The sequence below is a fragment of the Aethalodelphis obliquidens genome, unplaced genomic scaffold (genome assembly GCF_003676395.1).
Source record: "Aethalodelphis obliquidens isolate GAN/ISIS:26980383/991018 unplaced genomic scaffold, ASM367639v1 scaffold12, whole genome shotgun sequence".
NCBI classification, from domain to species: domain Eukaryota; kingdom Metazoa; phylum Chordata; class Mammalia; order Artiodactyla; family Delphinidae; genus Aethalodelphis; species Aethalodelphis obliquidens.
Window position 1 is genome coordinate 35,642,679 of NW_020837956.1, and position 18,295 is coordinate 35,660,973.

The window sequence follows — 18,295 nt, forward strand, 5'->3', positions numbered from 1 at the left end:
ATGGTCAGATTATAACTGCATATGAGAAAAGACTCATTTGGATTTTCTTAAATGATAACTATGATTTTTTAAACTACAGAGTGATTTATTATTTACTTTTAGATGCCACGTTTCTCTTCCTGCTGGTCCCAAGCAGTAGTTCTAAAAGGATCAACCACAGTTTATATTTTTTAAAACTGCACTTTACATAACCTAAAACTAATCACATTTAAACAATTGAGTTTTAAGACTCAGAAGAGTTCAAAATAAAGTTTATTTTACATAGGAAACAAACATTTTCTAGTAAGCATCATTTATTTACTGCATATAATAGAATAATGCCATTCAATTGTTAGGGGAAAGAGAGTTCTTAAAATGTTAGAGTTGATAAGCTTTTACAGAAAAACACAGTGTACAGTAATCTTAACATCATGTTCAGAGTATGATACTATAATGAGAATAAAATCCATAAGAACTTGGTAGACCCCAGCAATACCCTGCACTGCATATACTTTCAATAGGCAAAACCTGGTCGAGGTCAGCTGTATTTTGTACCAGATTCCAGTAATGGTATTGTGTAGGTGTGATCCTTTTAAAAACGGCAGCATTGTGCTTGAATCAAAGTATATCGGGATTGCCTCTTCATGAGTAGAGACTGCAGGTACCTTTTGTTACGAATTACTTGAAGGCACAGTATGAAGTTACTGTGGATTACTTTGGTATATGAATTCAAGCCAGTTAAATTTTTGCTTGCCTTTGTATCCTTGCTGTAACCTAAGGAGGTTTTATACAGTAATATGATACAATAAGGCCATCCTGTTATGTCTATATTACAAACATTAGTCCCAGAAAGTGAACTCTGGTAATTTACTACAATTCCACTTGAGCAAAATCCCACTCCATTCATGTTTGTGTTGTGGAGAGGATTTATTTTTTAAAAGATTGTGAAAGCTGAGAAGTAGATGTAGTTAGCTCTTCGGAGGGAACTTAATCATGACTTTAAGAATAAGGGTCAACGCTGTCTCCTCAAAATGGGCTTCTTGGGAGGCTTCCATCAATCAGCAGCCTTCTCAGAACTGCAGATGTCTGAGCCCTACCTCAACCTAATGAAGTGGGGACAGGGATTTTAAAAATCGATGTTTTTAAACAAGCGTTTAAGCGGGCTCTTCCAAGTCTAAAATACCTTTGGCACGGTTGGCTAAATTTATAAAAGACCTGGTTTAGCAATGAGCTTTTTTTCCCTCTGGTACAGTTATTCAAAATCCACTCTGTATGTGGGAATAATATACCCATCATTCAGACTTCACATCGGTCTTCTGGTAGTGAAGTATTGTAGCTGCTACCCATGTATTTAAGGCCAGCATGATCACAAAACGTATAAGAACTGAAATCAGTCAAAAAGAAGAAGTATGTGTTAAAAAATACTGTTTTCACATAAAACAAAATCACCTTCTCTAAGGAGAAGCCCACCCCCCGCCCCCCAAATGAAACAGAACTATGGATCATGTGGACTTTTGAACAACTTTGGTTCCAAATATTTCTGGAAAAGTGATCTTCCTATCATGACTACCTTTGGTCACTTGGCCTGACTTCATGAATAATTTCATCCTAAATGCTTAATTTGGAGGAATCTGACTCTGGTTGGTGAATATTACAACTTTTTAAAACCCCGTTACTCATTTTCTAAGTCTTGAGGGTGACGGTGTCTCAGAACATTCCATGTTAATTAAGCAAAGGTGGTACACCGCACTCAGTTAAGGTAATTGTGAAAAACTAGCCCAAACGTCAAAGCATGTTTTATATTGAGGTAACCATGAAAATGTGGCTCTTTGTTAAAAAGAGAAAAATAACCTTAGTGACTTGACAAACACTCCTGATAAATAAGGTTTATGAGATTTAATGTATCTTTGGGGTTGTAAAACACTTTTAAGATAGCTAAACTGTTTTTAAAAGATTCTTCTCAGATCTATCGATCACTTTCAGGAACAGCTGTCCCCTTAGATACAGAACAAATCACAATTAACATGAGGTTTGTTTTGTTGTTTAATTATGGTTCGACTCTCCTTTCCAAGCAGAGAATTCTTGAAGTCCTGTAGGGAAGACTCAGGTCTCTTTTCCCTTCCCCACTTGACCCAAGTTTATGCTTTGGCCAGAACACTTTTACTCCTTCTCTCAGAGCTGATGGAAAGTATTTGAACCAAAGATAAAAGCCTCCGGGAAGGGACTAGCAAATGCACCCTGCTGTTCCGTGGCGATATTTCTCAATGATTAGCTTATTTAAAAGGTCTACACGCCAGGGACATATTTCTAGTCTTCATAGAATGGGTGACACCACCTGTTTTAATCATTTTCCAAAAATGTATATGCTTTATTTGGGAGTTGAAAACTCAACCTAAGGAATTAATGAAATTCTCTTTAGGTTACCCCAGGTATATTTTATTTCCTCCTCCATCACAGTATTCCTTTAAAAATAACAGAACAAGAACATGGAGTCGAATGATTACGTCACTGCCTTTCCTGCTGCCTGTGGGCAATTCTCTGAGGCTCTGGACCATCTGGCCACTACCACCTCCTTCCCTCGCATTAGACTCGCCCCCATGCTCTCCCGCCAGCCCCACTGGTGCTCCCTCCATCCTCTTTGCTCATGACCTCCACACATGCTGCTCCTGGTAGCAGTCTCTTCCCTCCTCCCGATCTCTCTCTTCAAATTAATCTCCCCGGCTCCCTCCAACTAGGTCAGTTTCCCATGTTCGGTGCTCATCCTGTCCTACTCTTTCAAAAAATGTTTCACAATATTTTTCAATAGTTAATTGTGTGATGACTTCACTGTTCATTTCCACTGCTGGTGTGGAAGCTTCACGAAGATAGGAATCTACTATCTTGTGCATATTCTATCCCAGGTACAGCAAGCAGGTGCTTAATACTATACATGGTGACTGATGAGGACCAAGAGTGTATTGTCACTGGCCTCCAGTGGGGCCAACTGGCTCCGTTAAACCCTAAGACAGTTTACAAGTGAAGGAGGCACAGATGGCATAAAATTCAAAAAGCAAGTGAGCAGAAAAATATTTTGCTTACTTGTCAGATCACTGGTGGTCATTAAAGTTGTCATTATTCTTGCTGTAAAAGCAAAATTTCAGCAATAAATATCAACTTCTCAGACATTCTGGTATTCAGCTAATATCTTTCCGTTTTAAATGCAGGAATATATGCTAACTGTTCTTGAAAGATTTGGGTAGAAGAGAACCCTGGATGGAGAAAATGGGCCTTTAAGATATAGACGAAACATGAAGAAGTATAATTCAAACATCTAAAACTAGTAAACCTAATTAATGTAATAGCTCTGAACTTTTAAAATGTTCCTACCTAAATATAGCATGTATTCATTTTAGGTAGTTCCTGCAAGAATCCAAATGAGCAGTGGAAATTCTAAAGTTGAGACCAAACACTGGCTCCAGAAGAATTCCACTGCTGCAAATTATATTCATTCGCAAAAGCCAGTGTATGATTCTCGTCTCTCGAATCTGTTACATCATAAACATTCACATTTTTAAAACAAGCTAGTGGATTCAATATAACCAAACTCATGATGCTTTTCAAACAACAAGAGAGGACTGTTAATATTAGGCCAGATTTTTGGAGAAAAGTGCTTTCACTTTTTTTTAGCAACTGGCAGAAAATGGAGAGTGGTGTGCATTAAATCAGCCTTGTAAATATGGATACACTGGGAGGGTCTATCTGAATAGTTAGTTACTTGCAAAGGATTTAAGCTCAAGGGTCTATGACATAACGCACTCCTCTGGGTAGACACCCCACACTGACAAAGGACACCCCACCAATTAGAGGCTTGTTCTTACCCGCACAGGTATATGAAGCAAGGCTCCACGTGACAGCACTCACGGCTCCCGAGTCCCTGCTTTTCCACAGGTACTGGAGCTGTGCAAACTTACTGGCTGCACTGATGAAAGTACATAAATTCTGTTTGAAGATAAAACAGGAGAAAGTTAGGAGTTCCTTACTTTCACCAGAAACTAGATACTGAAAGAGCACCAGATACTTAAAGCATTCTTTTTTTTTTCTGGCTGCGTTGTGTTTTGCGGAAAAGTGCTGAGTCCTAACCACTGGACCACCAGGGAATTCCCTGAAATCGCTTCTGAAGCCAAATTTTCATGTCAAGTAATAACCAACTTGTACAAGGACAAAACCCAAGTTTCGTGATAAAGAATGGACGCAGCAGTGGGACATTTATGTATAACCCACCAATTCCACTGCTTAGTGAGTAACTGATGGGCAGCAGGTAGTTGGAAGCTGAGAGTAAGAAAGAATCTGCAATGGCTACAAAGGCTTATCTGTCCCCACCTGCCAATAACAAATAGATGTATAGATATTATGGTGTTTTTAGAGCCTGGAGGGAACCATGCTGCTTTGCACTGACAGACTCAGAAACTCAAAGCAGCAAGCTGGAGCTCACGGGCTCTGGGTTTCTGGCTGTTCTGATGAGCCACGTGGTGAGGCTCCTGCCCTCTGCTCCCCAGCAAGGTAAGAGTATAGCACCCTCCACCCTAAGCCGGGCCCAGGCTGCTGTTCACCAGGCTTTACATCAGCTGAAACACCCCGTCAACTGGTTTCCCGTCTTTAGAATCATGAAGTGGTCTTGTTTGGGGGCATAACCAAGGCCTGCACAATCTTATGATACACATTCAACTGCAGATTATTAGGTTTTCCCCTAACACAGAGTCTAGTAGAGAACAGGACGGGAAAGGTGAAGGGTGCTCAGGCTGTTGCGCCGGTCATTTTTTTTTTTTTTTTTTTTTTTTTTTGCGGTACGCGGGCCTCTCACTGCTGTGGCCTCTCCCGTTGAGGAGCACAGGCTCCGGACGCGCAGGCTCAGCGGCCATGGCTCACGGACGCAGCCGCTCCGCGGCATGTGGGATCTTCCCGGACCGGGGCACGAACCCGTGTCCCCTGCATCGGCAGGCGGACTCTCAACCACTGCGCCTCCAGGGAAGCCCACGCCGGTCATTTTTAAGTACTTTAATCATATCTTTGTGAATGAACTAAGAGGAGGTGATTTATCAATTTATCTAACCACGAAAGTACAATGTAGGACTTCTGTGGAAACCATCTGTCGGTCCGAACTGGGACTCGCTCTTGAAAGCCATAGAACTGTAAACCTTCTATAACTTGGGTTTTTCATGAATTCAAACAGCTTCCCTCCCCTACAGGATCCTAGGGTTTGCTGCCCCGCGGGAGCTCTGAAACCCAAGCTCTTCCTCCTCTCTGGGGCTTCAGGACCCTCAAGCCAGCCACCCTGTCCCGAGGCCCCAGTGGCTGCTGTCGAGTTGGCACCCAGGAAACACGTGTTGTGGACAGTCCCTGCTTGACAAGGGAAAAAGGAACTACAGTTTCTGAACGATTAGAGCATCACCGTGTGGTCAGAATAGAGCATTCGCTGAGAAGGGAACAGAAGAAACAGAAAAACCCGAAGCCTTTGGACCTGATTCCTGACGAGCCTATAGCAGCATATTCCCGGAATGATGTTCCTGGGGGTGAAGGAACATCACCCCCCAAACAACCAGACCTGCACCCACGTGACCACAGTGGCAGCTCCGAAGAGCCTAGAGATGACCTATTTGTAGGGCGGCCAGATTTAGCAAACATACAGGACTCCCAGTTAAATTTGAATTTCAAATCAACGACAAATAATTTTTTAGCACAAGTTTGTCCCATGTAATATTTGGGACATAATTATACTAAAAAAATATTCGTTGTCAGTGTGGTAACCCTACTAATCTGCTTTCCCTATGTCATAAGGTTGAGAGCCAAGTCCACTTTCCAACTAGATGTTGGAGGGAGGATGGGTGGAAGTTCAGGAGTCTGGGTGTGGCAGGCAGTGACCACCGATTAGTTCTGCTTCTTTTCCCATTGGGTGGAAAAGTTCACGTCAGCCACCATTTGGTCAAATGCTTCCTGAGCCACGGCCAGAATCCTATTCTCACAGCAGGGAATTTTTGGCCCTTAACCAAGCAAGGAAAAAGAGTATAGGGCTTACCCTTTTCCAAGGAAGAAAAAAAAAAGTGCGGGGGAGAAGTTAGAAAAATAATGAGTACGTGGCCCATATGTAATTATTTACCTGATAATAACCTGAAACTCTTTAATTTATGCTCAGTTCTTCATTCTACTACTACCTACCCAATCCCAATCCGGTTCTCTAGGGCCCCAAAAACAGGGAAGTAAAAAAATTGTGCCGTACGTTTAAGTGAGAATAATGTTCTTAATGTTTGGAGAGCGCTGGGCTTTCATCCCACCATCCTTTGGTACAGCTGAAAAAGGAGCAGGTTGAACATTTGATCTATAAAGTTTTTTGCAGGGCAGGTGGCGTGGAGAGAAGAGGTAGACAGACTGCTGTGAACACACTTTCTTCTCCATGGGCGATTTACTCACCATGGCCAGATCTATGATCCACTTCTGCAGGGTGAGGATGAACCAAGCAGACACACAGCTTACCATGTGCTAAGGGACACAGCAGTGGCTTGGCCGGCAGCTCCACTCGCCTCCCAACCCCGTGCGTGTGGAAACAAACCGAGACCAGAGAGGTTACACACCTAAGCTAAGTGTGGAACTGGGAACAGCTCTGCTAGACCTCGTCAGATTCAGAAAAGACAAAAATGATCCAAGTGAACACCTTCTAGGAGTTCAAAAGCACAGAAGCAGATTCTGGAAGAAAATTACAAAGAACCTTGTATTCTCGGACCGATCCTAGGGCTGGGAACGTCCCTGATGATTTTAACTGCCAGTTTAACTCCTGACCACGCAGACCTCTCCAACGTAATGTCAACAGTGAAGTACTTAGGTTCAAATGAAAAAGCAGGTGTCTTCTGCAAAACTGGTGTCACGTGAAGCTGTTTACTGATTTCCTCTTTCCCACTAACTCCAGTGTAAAAATGACACGGCTGGGGTGAGCGAGGCTAGGAGATGGGAGGAATGATACCAGCTTTTCGTCAAGCTCATTGATGCTGCAGGAAGACAGCCCGGCTAGAGAAGCAGAAGCAAACACAGGGAGGTGGTGGCCAGGCCAGGGAGGGGACAGCCAGGAGCCTCTGCTGTGAGCTTGGGCAAGTCATTTTCCTTCTCTGGGCCTTGGTTTGCTTATCTGCAAAATTGACTTAACATTCCCTGCCCTGTCTACCTTCTCATGGCTTTGTGGCACATCATAGGGACCCAACAGGCAGCTGTGATTATAATTAATAACATTATTTAAATGAAGAGATTGAAATAGACAATGCCCTGTGCTCAAAGTCAGTGGAACTAGATACTAGTCAACACCAGAAAGGCAGCCTGAATCTAGGTGGACGGAATCTTGCTTTTTGAACACTCTCTAATTCAAGTCTTAAACTAATGTTGCCCAATTTTGTACCACTGCACCTCATTCCATTCATTCCAACTATACATTTTACAAAACTTCAGCAGTAGTAGCAGCAATTGAGATCCTAGAGATGACTCATTTGTAGGGTGGCCAGATTGAGCAAATAAAAATACAGGACACCAAGTTAAATTTGAATTTCAGATCAACAACAAATACTTTTTTAGCATAAGTATGTCCTGTGTAATATCTGGGACATTTAAAAAAAAATGCATTGTTAATATGGCTGCCCTGCTTATCGGCTCTCTGTAAGTCACAACTGGCAGAAGGAGGTCATAAAACATCTTGCTGATACTACGGAGTTGCCATCAGTACCCAAGTTTTCTAATCTACAGCCTCACCATTTGCACAAAGATAAGCGGTTGCTTTTATTTAAAAAGTAAATCACACAATGCTTTTCATTTCTTCAAAGTGCTCTGTTTTCAAAAACCTTTAACCAGCTGGGGCTGACCTCGAAGTGTTGAGGGGCAGTAGGGCCACACGATCCCTCTTTTTTGCAGAGGGAAACTGAATCAGGGGGCTTACAACTCCATTGAACAGCAGAGGGTCAGGACTCAGTCTGCACCCAGCTTCCCTCTGCAGACAGGCTTTTAGCACGAGAGCCACCACGACCCTGCCGCCTCCTCAGCTTGGCCTGTGCTCCTGGTATTTTCGTTCTGGAAACAACCCTAAAAGGTAGGCATTATGATCCCTCTTCACAGATGGGGCAACTGCAGCTTAGAGGCCAGTGCCCAAGGCCACCCCGATGGCCGTGGCACTGGGAGTTCCCACCACTCCACGCCCACCTCCTCACATGCTCAGCGCAGACGGGGCCTGGCAGTCCCCTCCCTCTTTCCTCCACCCTGAAGGCATATAAACAAACAGCTCAGATCATTTCACAGATGCGGCAGGATTAACTGACTGCCATCTAAAAGGCTTTCTTGGCCTTTGAAGGAGAGTGAAGTTCAACAAGAGAATAAAAGAGTTTTTATAAGGAGAGTGAAGGTGGAAGGCTGGCCCTCGTTCACAGAAGATGCCGAGTGATGTGAGCAGGGATAGGTCTGTGTGACTGACCAGAATCCACGGAGACCTTCCTAATGTCTTGACTTTCACTTTGAACCAGCCATCAGGAGCCCAGACCCACCAACAGGCAGTAAGAAGCCAAGACGACCAAGTGTGTTAGTGGCAGCGTGTTACATGCCAGACATGCTCGTTATTACATGGGGACATTTGGGGGGAAGGAAGAAATATCTCCCTTCCCCTAAAGAATATATTTGGACAATGTCGCTCTTAGCAGGAGTGCTTCTGCAGCTCAGCAGTGAGGTACTAAGTCTACCTGGTGGGTCAGGGCACCATGGGGCTCCCTAGTCTCAAAGGGGTGGCCCCTGGGCAGGGACTGTTCTAGAGCATCTCTAGGCTGTGGAGATATTTGCTCAAATGGAATCTTGCATTGGAGATTTTTTTTTTTTTTTTTTAGTTACACCAAAAGAATACATATCTGGTAAAGGACCCTGCTTAATAACATCCTGTTAGCAAGGAACACCCCCAGTTCCATCTCGGATTCTCAGATGCTGAAAGGATACAGGACGATGTACGGTGCAGCCCGTTTCACATCCCCCTTGAAATGGAAGACACACAGCAGGAGGATGAGATCTGGAAAAGAAAGGCTCTGAGTGAGAAGAAGGAGGGGCCCCGAGGGCCGAGGCTGGGCGCAGGGGTTCGCTTACCTTGTGCAACGAGGATGGGGTACTCCAGGTAGGTTAGCAGTGGGTACTCGTAGTAACACTGGTACCGGAGAAAGACCAGGAACCTGGGGAGAGGGAGGGTGCATCTGAGCTCAGACCAACCTGACCCACAGCCGGGAGGCCTGGCCGCCACCCAGGAGCACAGGTTCATTTGCAAAACCCTAGAACTGGTGGCGGGAGTCTGCAAATGTCAAGGAGGGAGGTACAGAATAAGAAGGATGAAATATCCATTTTTAATCATCCCCCCGATTTCTGAAGCTGGGCACTGGTGTCTGTCAAGTCCCTTGGATGGTCAGTTACAGACAAATTTTATGAATTTTACAGAACCACTGAGCAGGATGAGAAGAGACAGGGCTTTCTGGACCCGGGCCTGCCTGTCTCTAAGGCTGGGCTCTTTCGAGGCCCCAGGCAGATCCCTCAGAGGGTCGCACCCAAGAAGCCGCACAGGCCGAGAAAGATATCTGAGGGGGGCTGAGAGCCATCCCTGGGTGGGGCTCCATGGGCAGGGCTTCTACGTGACTGAGCACGTAGGGCCCAGCAGCGAGCTGGGAGGCCAAGTTTTGAAGACGAAGGACATCCCTAGATGAGTCTGGTGGCCTCCCAGAGCGCTGCCCAGGCTGGCGGTGGGGACAGAAGGGACAACTCTTCAGTTCCTCAAGAAAATTCGAGCTCTGGACAGGCTTCAGCCTGGAGGGGTGGGAGACACAGACCCCAGAGTCCCATTCCTCTCAGAAGAAGAGGCCCCAGCTTCCTGCCTCCCCAGCTCACACCCGGCCAGCCGACTCCCTCAGAACCTAAACGCCCTCACTGTCCCCTCAGGCCTATCTCCATCCCCGCACCTGCTCCCCCAGGGTGAGCCAGAGCCTCCACAGACGACGTGGACTTAATGGCTCACACATTCCAAGCCAGGACGTGGTGTTCACAAAGCCCCATGCCCTCATCAGGCGGCACTCTGGGTGACCCCAGCCAGCGCTTGCCCCCCACCGCCTGCTGAGCCGAGGCGTTTCACATCCCCCTTGAAATGGAGGCTGCCAGGCCTGGTCCCGCAGGCATCACCTGCTGAGCGTGGAGCCGTAAGTGGAGCGCAGACTCCAGGGCTAGGGTGCTGGGCTCACGATCCCCGGCTGTTACTAACCTCTGGGGCCTCAGCTTCCGCATCTGTGAAATGGGGACAACATGCTCTGTATCTGCACACACGGATGCTTTAAACATGTTACCTAAGGTCATGTCTTCCGCCTCTTTCTCTGGCCTCACTCCTTCCAGTCCAGCCTCCAGGCTTCTGACCACAAGCCCCCTGCCTGGAGGGCCCCTCTCTCTACAGGGCTACCTCCTCTCCTGCCTGAGGACGCCAAGGTGGCTACCCTCCTGGGGTACAGATCAGGGCCTCCCCCGCCCCAAATGGGGAACTTCTCCTCCCAGTAATTATCTGTTTTCCTCAGAGAACTGGGGTGGCTCTGAGGCAGGATGTGCTTCCCCAAGGGGCCTGTGGCTCAAACACATCCTACAGTTGGCCCCTCAGATGGGGGTGTCCCGGGTGGGACCCCGCAGGTCCAAGGGTGGCCCCTCACCCCTTGTGCCCTGGAGGTCTCCTGTTTCTCCCTCTCTCCCCCCTGCCTTCCTTCTGGCCCGGGAAACCAGGGTCCACCGCCCCTCCGAGGACTGCTTCCGCTGAGGACCGGCCCTCAGAACCGCCGGAGGGTAACTGGGGTCCCCGGGCTGGTGAGGAGCAGAGGGGAGGGGGCCCGGCCTTGCAGGGAGCTAGACTGCTGGCTTCACGTCTTCCCCACCAAGTCTCACAACTCTGCTTTTCACCGTTCAGGTCTTTATTATTATTATTACTTTGCTTATTTAAAAGAGTACTTTTTAATTTTTTTTAAATTGAGGTATATTTGACATACAAGATTATATTAGTTTCAGGTGTACAACATAATGTTTCAATATTTGTACATATTGTGAACTGATCACCACAATAAGTCTAGTTAACATCCGTCACGTTCAGGTTTTTAAATACTGGATCAGGGCACCCATCCCCGATTCTGATAGAAAAACCGGCCCTTGGAGCAGTCTCGGCTCCCGCTTTTCAAGCGCCAGTTAAAGCCCAAGTCCAGGTCAAGTCCTCCTCTCCCTCCCAAAAGCTCTACGTTCTCTGACACCCGCGCCCCCCCGCACCCAAAGGTGTAACTTTTTTTTTTTTTTTTTTTTTTTTGCGGTTCGCGGGCCTCTCACTGTTGTGGCCTCTCCCGTTGCGGAGCACAGGCTCCGGACGCGCAGGCTCAGCGGCCATGGTTCACGGGCCCAGCTGCTCCTCGGCATGTGGGATCTTCCCGGACCGGGGCACGAACCCGTGTCCCCTGCATCGGCGGGCGGACTCTCAACCACTGCGCCACCAGGGAAGCCCCAAAAGTGTAACTTTTAAAAGCCAGAGGGTCCAACCTCTCATTTTACAAGCGAGGAAACCGAGACCCACGAACGGAGGCGGGGATGGTGGGGGGTGGCTTTAGGGAGGATGCAGATGAGAGAGCCTCGACGTGCAAGCGGCCTTGCTCAAAGCTGCATGGTTAGTTTTGTCACTAATGGGCGGAGTGATGATTTCCTTGAGTGTCCGTTTTCTTATCTGTAAAATGGGCGTACGCCGTCTTTCGTTACCGCGCAAGGCTGGGGGAAGCAGCAAATTCGGAGGGGAAGTGAGAGGCCCGCGCTTTCGGCTCCGCTTCCCCCGCCCCGACTGTATTAGAGTCGAGGGTCTCCCGGGCTCCCGTCGGCTCCAGATCGCCCCGGCCTTACCCAGCCAGCTCCAGAAGTAGGCTCGGGAGGCTGATGCCCCGCGCGCTGCGCGCCCCCAGCACGGCGAAGATCTGCGGCAGCTTGAGCGTCGCGCTCACGCCCAGCACGCTCCAGTTGCAGAACCACAGCAGCCGCGTCTCCATGGCGCCGGCGAGGCTGGGACTCCGAGACTCAGAGGATCCGGCCGCCGCGCGAAGGGGAGCCGCTCAGCACTCGGCCGCCGGGCTCGCCCGGTCCTTCCGCCTTCCCTTGTCCCCTCTCCGGGCCGCTCAGTCGGGGTCCGCCCCTCCGCCCCGATCCCCGCCCAGAACCCCGCCCAGGGCCCCTTCTCCCGCCCTTTTGTCTGCGCGGCGCCCGTCTCGCCCCGAAGCCTCCCCAGGTCCGCCCCGTCCCCGCAGTCGCTCCGCCCCTCCCCGCTAGCCCGGCCCATCCCCGGGAGCGCTCCGCCTGGAGCCGCCCCTCTCGGGTCCAGACGGCCGGGGTCCGCTCCTCTTCCCTCCCAGTCGTCTGTCCCCCACCTCGCCCCGACCCCTCCCCAGGCCCTCTCCCTCCGCCCCGGGGTCCGCCTCTTGCCCAAGGGGCAGGTCAACGCCGGCCTTTGCGTGATCTGACCGCTGCTGATTCACTTTTCCGTGTTAAATCAACTCGTGCAGTTCTGAGCCTGCGGGCGACGTCTCTCGCTTTCCCACGGGTTGGATGGGCAGAAATTGAACCGCAGGAGGGCAAAGGGGCACCCCTCACGGGGGAATGGGCCATTTTGTTGGGATTTTTCACTCCTGAAAAGTGTTTCCCTTTGTTTTTCTCACTAAGCATTTCAGAGGTAAAAACTTAAAACGACCCAACTTAGTTTCTGTGCGTCCGCCTCGATTTACATACGGAGAAACAGTCCTTGCGGGGGCCGCGCTTTCCTCCAGCGGAGAGTGGGGACGTGTCCTCCCCAAGGGCAGGAGGCTTCCTTCCTGAGGGCTTGGTCCTTAACCCTGAACACTCCCCTCCAGAGACTTGCACTTGAGAGTGAATTTTTTTCTTAAGGAGGTAAAAATAGACTTCTATTGACAAAAGAAGGTAATTTAGACTGAGGGGCTGGGGGTGGATTTTCAGGCTCAAAATGGTACTGAGTCAAGGTTACAACGAAACAGAAAAGTCACAAAAATACAATGCCAGAAACCACTGTAAGGAAGAAAATGCTGCCTGCTGTTCCAGTTCTATAGGATCAAGCCTGTTAGCCACTGCACTTGCCCACCACCAGTGTGCCCTGAGGGGAATTCAGGGTGGAGAAAACCAGGAAGCATTCTGTGCGTTGGATTTACTGACCTTTTAGCTAGTTAAGATGCACATTAAAGGAAAAACGTCTAATGACCCCAGATTCTTGCATCTTCCTGTACAGAGAAAAGCCCTAAAATCATTAACTTGAGATGTCTGTTCTTTGTGCTTAGCAGTAATCTTTTGATGCTTGACTACATGTTTTTCCCAGCAAAAAAGTTCATATATATCCTGGCTCTCCCTTATCTCTTCTGAGCAGTTCCTTAGAGCTATCTGAGAAGTTGTCTCCCAGGCTATGGTCCTCAATAAGGTCTCCAAATAAAACTTTACTCACGTCTCTTTTTGAATAATGGTTTTCTCAGAATATATGCCCAGTAGTGGGATTGCTGTGTCATATGGTAATTCTATTTTTAGGTGTTTAAGGAACCTCCATACTGTTCTCCATAGTGGTTGTATCATTTTGCATTCCCACCAACAGTGCAGGAGGGTTCCCTTTTAACCACACCCTCTCCAGCACTTACTGTTTCTAGATTTTTCGATAATGGCCATTCTGACTGGTGTGAGGTGATACCTCATTGTAGTTTTGATTTGCATTTCTCTAATGATTGGTGATGTTGAGCATCTTTTCATGTGCCTCTTGGCCATCTGTATGTCATCTTCGGTGAAATGTCTATTTAGGTCTTCTGCCTATTTTGGGATTGGGTTGTTTGTTTTTTTGATATTGAGATGAACCTAGTGGCAGGGCAGGAATAAAGACATAGACATAGAGAATGGACTTGAGGACATGGGGAGGGGGAAGGGTAAGCTGGGACGAAGTGAGAGAGTGGCATGGACATATATACACTACCAAATGTGAAACAGATAGCTAGTAGGAAGAGGCCGCATAGCACAGGGAGATCAACTCGTGCTTTGTAACCACCTACAGGGAGGGTGGGAGGGAGACACAAGAGGGAGGGGATATGGGGATATATGTATGCATATGGCTGGTTCACTTTTTTGTACAACAGAAACTAACACAGTATTGTGAAGCAATTATACTCCAATAAAGATCTATTTAAAAAAATAAAATCATTTGAAAAACCAAGAAAGAAAAAAAGCTTAACTCACAACTTTTACTATGTGTGTTTTTCTTTCAGTGGACACCATGATTGTGGTTTTGTGCTGTGAACCTCAGCAGGGCATCTGAGGCTTTCCCTCTGTCTGCCCCACCTTCCGTCCCTGATCCTCCAGCCTGTACTTGGCCGTCATCCCCACCCGCTGGGAAAACCCAGAAGGTATTGAGTTCTTTCTCCACGTCTAAGGGAGAATGGGATGCATAGAAAGAAATCTTTCAGAGGGAAACAAAGAGTGTGTGTGTCAGTGGGTCTAGTCCTTGTCTTCTAGAGATCTTGAAATATTTACAGATGAAATAATATGTCTGGAACTTGCTTCAAAGTATCGGGGTTTTGGGTGGTAGGGTGGGGATGTAGATGAAACGAGAAGAGCCATGAGCTGAGAATTTTTGAAGTTGGTGATGGGTATATGGGGGATTATTATACTAGCCTCTCTACTTCTGCATAGGTTTAATATGTTCCATATTAAAAAGTTTAAAAACGAAAGAGAAGATGTGCATGAAGTGCTGTGACTCTGAATGTGCGGATTCTGAGCTCCAGAAAGTTGAAGGAGCCCGGGTTCCGGGACTAGATCTAGTCCTGGTGTTACTGATCTGGGTTCTGGGACTCTTGAAGCAATAGAAATCAATAAGAAGCCAGATGAGAAATTCAGGCGAGGCTTTACTGGGACATGGGTCCCAGCAGATTGGTGGGTCGCACCGGAAGGGTGGCTTAGGTGGTGTGCCCACCCCCTTGGTGGTGCTGTGTGCAGGGGTCATGCGTGAAACCCTGCTTTTGCCCCCAGCACCTCAGAAGTGGCAGTTGAATTTTGGCCTTTTTGTATCTTACTGTTCATACTCTGCCCCAACTGCACAAGCATGCAGTTATTTTTGGTCCCTTAAAGTGTCTTTGTATTTTGTTGCTCAAGGAGATGTTTGTCCAGCTGCAAGCTCTCCAATAAAGGGCCCCAGGTCCCAGCCTGTCTCACTGGGACTGGACGTGCCTATTGCTCTTGAGATGACATTGCTTTTGCCCTCTCAGGACACTCGTGTGCACGTGTGCGTGTGCATGTGTGTGCACGTGCGTGTGTGTGTGCATGTGTGTGTGTGTGTGTGTGTGTGTGTGTATTATATTTGTCTGCTTGGGCTGCCTTAACAAAATACCACAGACTGGGTGAGTTAAACAACAGGGATTTATTTTCTCACAGGTCTGGAGGCTGGAAGTCCAAGTTCAATGTGCCAGCAGGATGGGTTTCTGATGAGACCTGTCTCCTCGGCTTGTAGATGGCTGTCTTCTCGCTGTGGCCCCATGTGGCCTTTCCTCCGTGTGTACAGCCCTGGTGTCTCTCTCTCTTCTTATAAGGACACCAATCCTATTGGATTAGGGCTCCACACTTATGGCCTCACTTAACCTTAATTACCTCTTTAAAGGCCTTGTCTCCAAACTTTATCACATTGTGGGTTAAGGCTTCAACATGTGAGTTTTGGGGGAACACAGTTCAGTCCATAATAGACATATATATATATTCATATGCACTCTGTACATCCCCACATACACTTATATATATATATAAAATGCACACCGGGCTGAGAAGCAGTGGCTGGAGCACTGAGAATGGTGACTGCCCTCCCTGTAGGACTCCATCGTAAACATTGATTACTTGGCCAAACTTCTGCTACGTGTGTAATGGACCCAATGACTTCAAAATGCCACTCCCTGACATCCATTTATTTTTCGAATTTTTGAATTTTATTTTATTTTTTTATACAGCAGGTTCTTATTAGCTATCCATTTTATACATATTAGTGTCTACATGTCAATCCCAATCTCCCAGTTCATCCTCCACCAGCTCCCCCCACTTTCCCCCCTTGGTGTCCATACGTTTGTTCTCTACATCTGTGTCTCTGTATTACGTAGCCATAAAAAGGAACGAAATTGGGTCATTTGTAGAGACGTGGATGGATCTAGAGACTGTCATACAGAGTGAAGTAAGTCAGAAAGAGAAAAACAAATATCATCTATTAACGCATATACGCATAACGCTTATATTTGTTATTAACGCATAACGCATATATGTGGAACCTAGAAAAATGGTCCAGATGGAACGGTTTGCAGGCCTGACATCCATTTAAAGTGCAGCTCATCTTCAAAGACAGCCAAGTGACTCAGGGCAGGAGTGGCTTCCTGACAGTTGGCTGCATGGAAGATCCTGTCGCACCATCTTATAAAAATCAAGTAACCTTGAGAGCAGCCCACCCTGCTCTCACCACAGCCTTCGGGAACGAAAGAGTAAACATCACTCTTCTTCGAGTCACAGATTTGCGTGCCTGGGAGCTCACTCTCTGTGGCAAATTCAAAATGAGTCCCATGAGCCACCCAGACAGAGTCCCGGGAGATAACAGAATGTTCTGGAACTTTGAGGGGTCCAGAAGGGGTCTCTGCCAAGAAGAGTGTGTCAGTGAGGGTTCGACTACAAGCTACAGAATCTTCCTCCTTAGGCAGCTAATCATGATTTTGAGGTGCTAAGTGGAGCATGGGATCACTGGAAGGACGAGGAGCAGGTAGGAGGAAGAGTCTCTCAGGAACAACTTCCAGAACCTTCTCCCACCCTTCCCCTTTGGGAACCATAAGTTTGTTTTCTATGTCTGTGAGTCTGTCTCTGTTTTGTAAATAAGTTCATTTGTACTATTTTTTAGATTCCACATATAAGTGATATCATATACTATTTGTCTTTGTCTGACTTAATTCACTTAGTGTGATCATGTCTAGGTCCATCCATGTTGCTGCAAATGGCATTATTTCATTCTTTTTTATGGCCAAGTAGTATTCCATCATATATATATATGCATGCAACATCTCCTTTATCCATTCATCTGCTGACGGACACTTAGGTTCCTTCTATGTGTTGGCTATTATAAGTAGTGCTGCTATGAACACTGGGGTGCATTTATCTTTTCGAATTAGAGTTTTCATCTTTTCCAGATATATGCCCAGGAGTAGGGCTGCTGGATCATGTGGCAACTCTATTTTTAGTTTTTTTAAGGAACCGTCATACTGTTTTCTACAGTGGCTGCACCAATTTACATTCCTACCAACAGTGCAGGAGGGTTCCCTTTTCTCCACACCCTCTCCAGCATTTATTATTTGTAGACTTTCTGATGATGACCATTCTGACCTGTGTGAGGTGATACCTCATGGTAGTTTGGGTTTGCATTTCTCTAATAATTAGCAATGTTGAGCATCTTCTCATGTGCTTTTTGGCCATCCGTATGTCTACTTTGGAGAAATGTCTATTTAGATCTTCTGTCCATTTTTTGGATTGGGTTGTTTGCTGTTTTGATATTGAGTTGTATGAGCTGTTTGTACATTTTGGAAATTAAGCCCTTGTCAGTTGCATCATTTGCAAATATTTTCTCCCAATCAGCAGGCTGTCTTGTCGTTTTGTTTATGGTTTCCTTTGCCGTGCAAAAGCTTATACGTTTGATTAGGTCCCATTTGTTTATTTTGAAGCAAAGAGCTATCTTACAAGCATCAGAGGCTTACCAACAACAGCAGTGACCGCTATACATGTGCCTAGAATCTGCTGAGTGCCTGCTGTGTGCCAGGTGTTTGACTTTCGTTAAGTTGTTCCACTTACCTGTTGAAGCAAGGAGGCTGTTCCCATTTCGAGGTGGTCCTGGCTGGGGGTTCCCAGTCCTGCCACACGGCTGTGGCTCCTTCTTGTCCCCCCCCCCCCCACTCCGTCTTGGACTCTGTTTATCTTGTTGCCCCAGGACCAGCCGTAGGAGAGCTGCTTCAGCCTGGGGCCCAGCCCACCCCTGCTGTTCTGGGAGAGCTGGCTGCCTGAGGGATGTCTCTGAAACCCGGGACGTGGGGTATAGGACTTGGGTGTCACGTAAACCTCTGCTGCCCTCCCAGCATGGCCCTTACAGGCTGTATGATCTTGGGCAAGCCCTTGACTCTCCTTGGCCTCAGTTTCTTCATTTTAAAATGGGGGTAACCATACCTACCTCATAAGGTTATTGAGAGAT

General features: G+C 47.1%; 1 protein-coding gene across 1 annotated transcript; it reads right to left on the reverse strand.

Annotated features, from left to right (window-relative positions):
* Positions 1 to 234: 234 nt before the first annotated feature.
* SLC66A3 (solute carrier family 66 member 3) lies at positions 235 to 12,166 on the reverse strand. Its single transcript, XM_027113812.1, has 7 exons — positions 11,911 to 12,166; positions 9,109 to 9,191; positions 8,965 to 9,034; positions 6,424 to 6,481; positions 3,837 to 3,957; positions 3,058 to 3,099; positions 235 to 1,363 (listed from the first exon to the last, which is right to left on the reverse strand). The coding sequence occupies exons 1-7, from the start codon at positions 12,051 to 12,053 to the stop codon at positions 1,272 to 1,274; spliced, it is 609 nt and encodes a 202-aa protein (XP_026969613.1). The 5' UTR covers positions 12,054 to 12,166; the 3' UTR covers positions 235 to 1,271.
* Between the last annotated feature and the right edge of the window lie 6,129 nt (positions 12,167 to 18,295).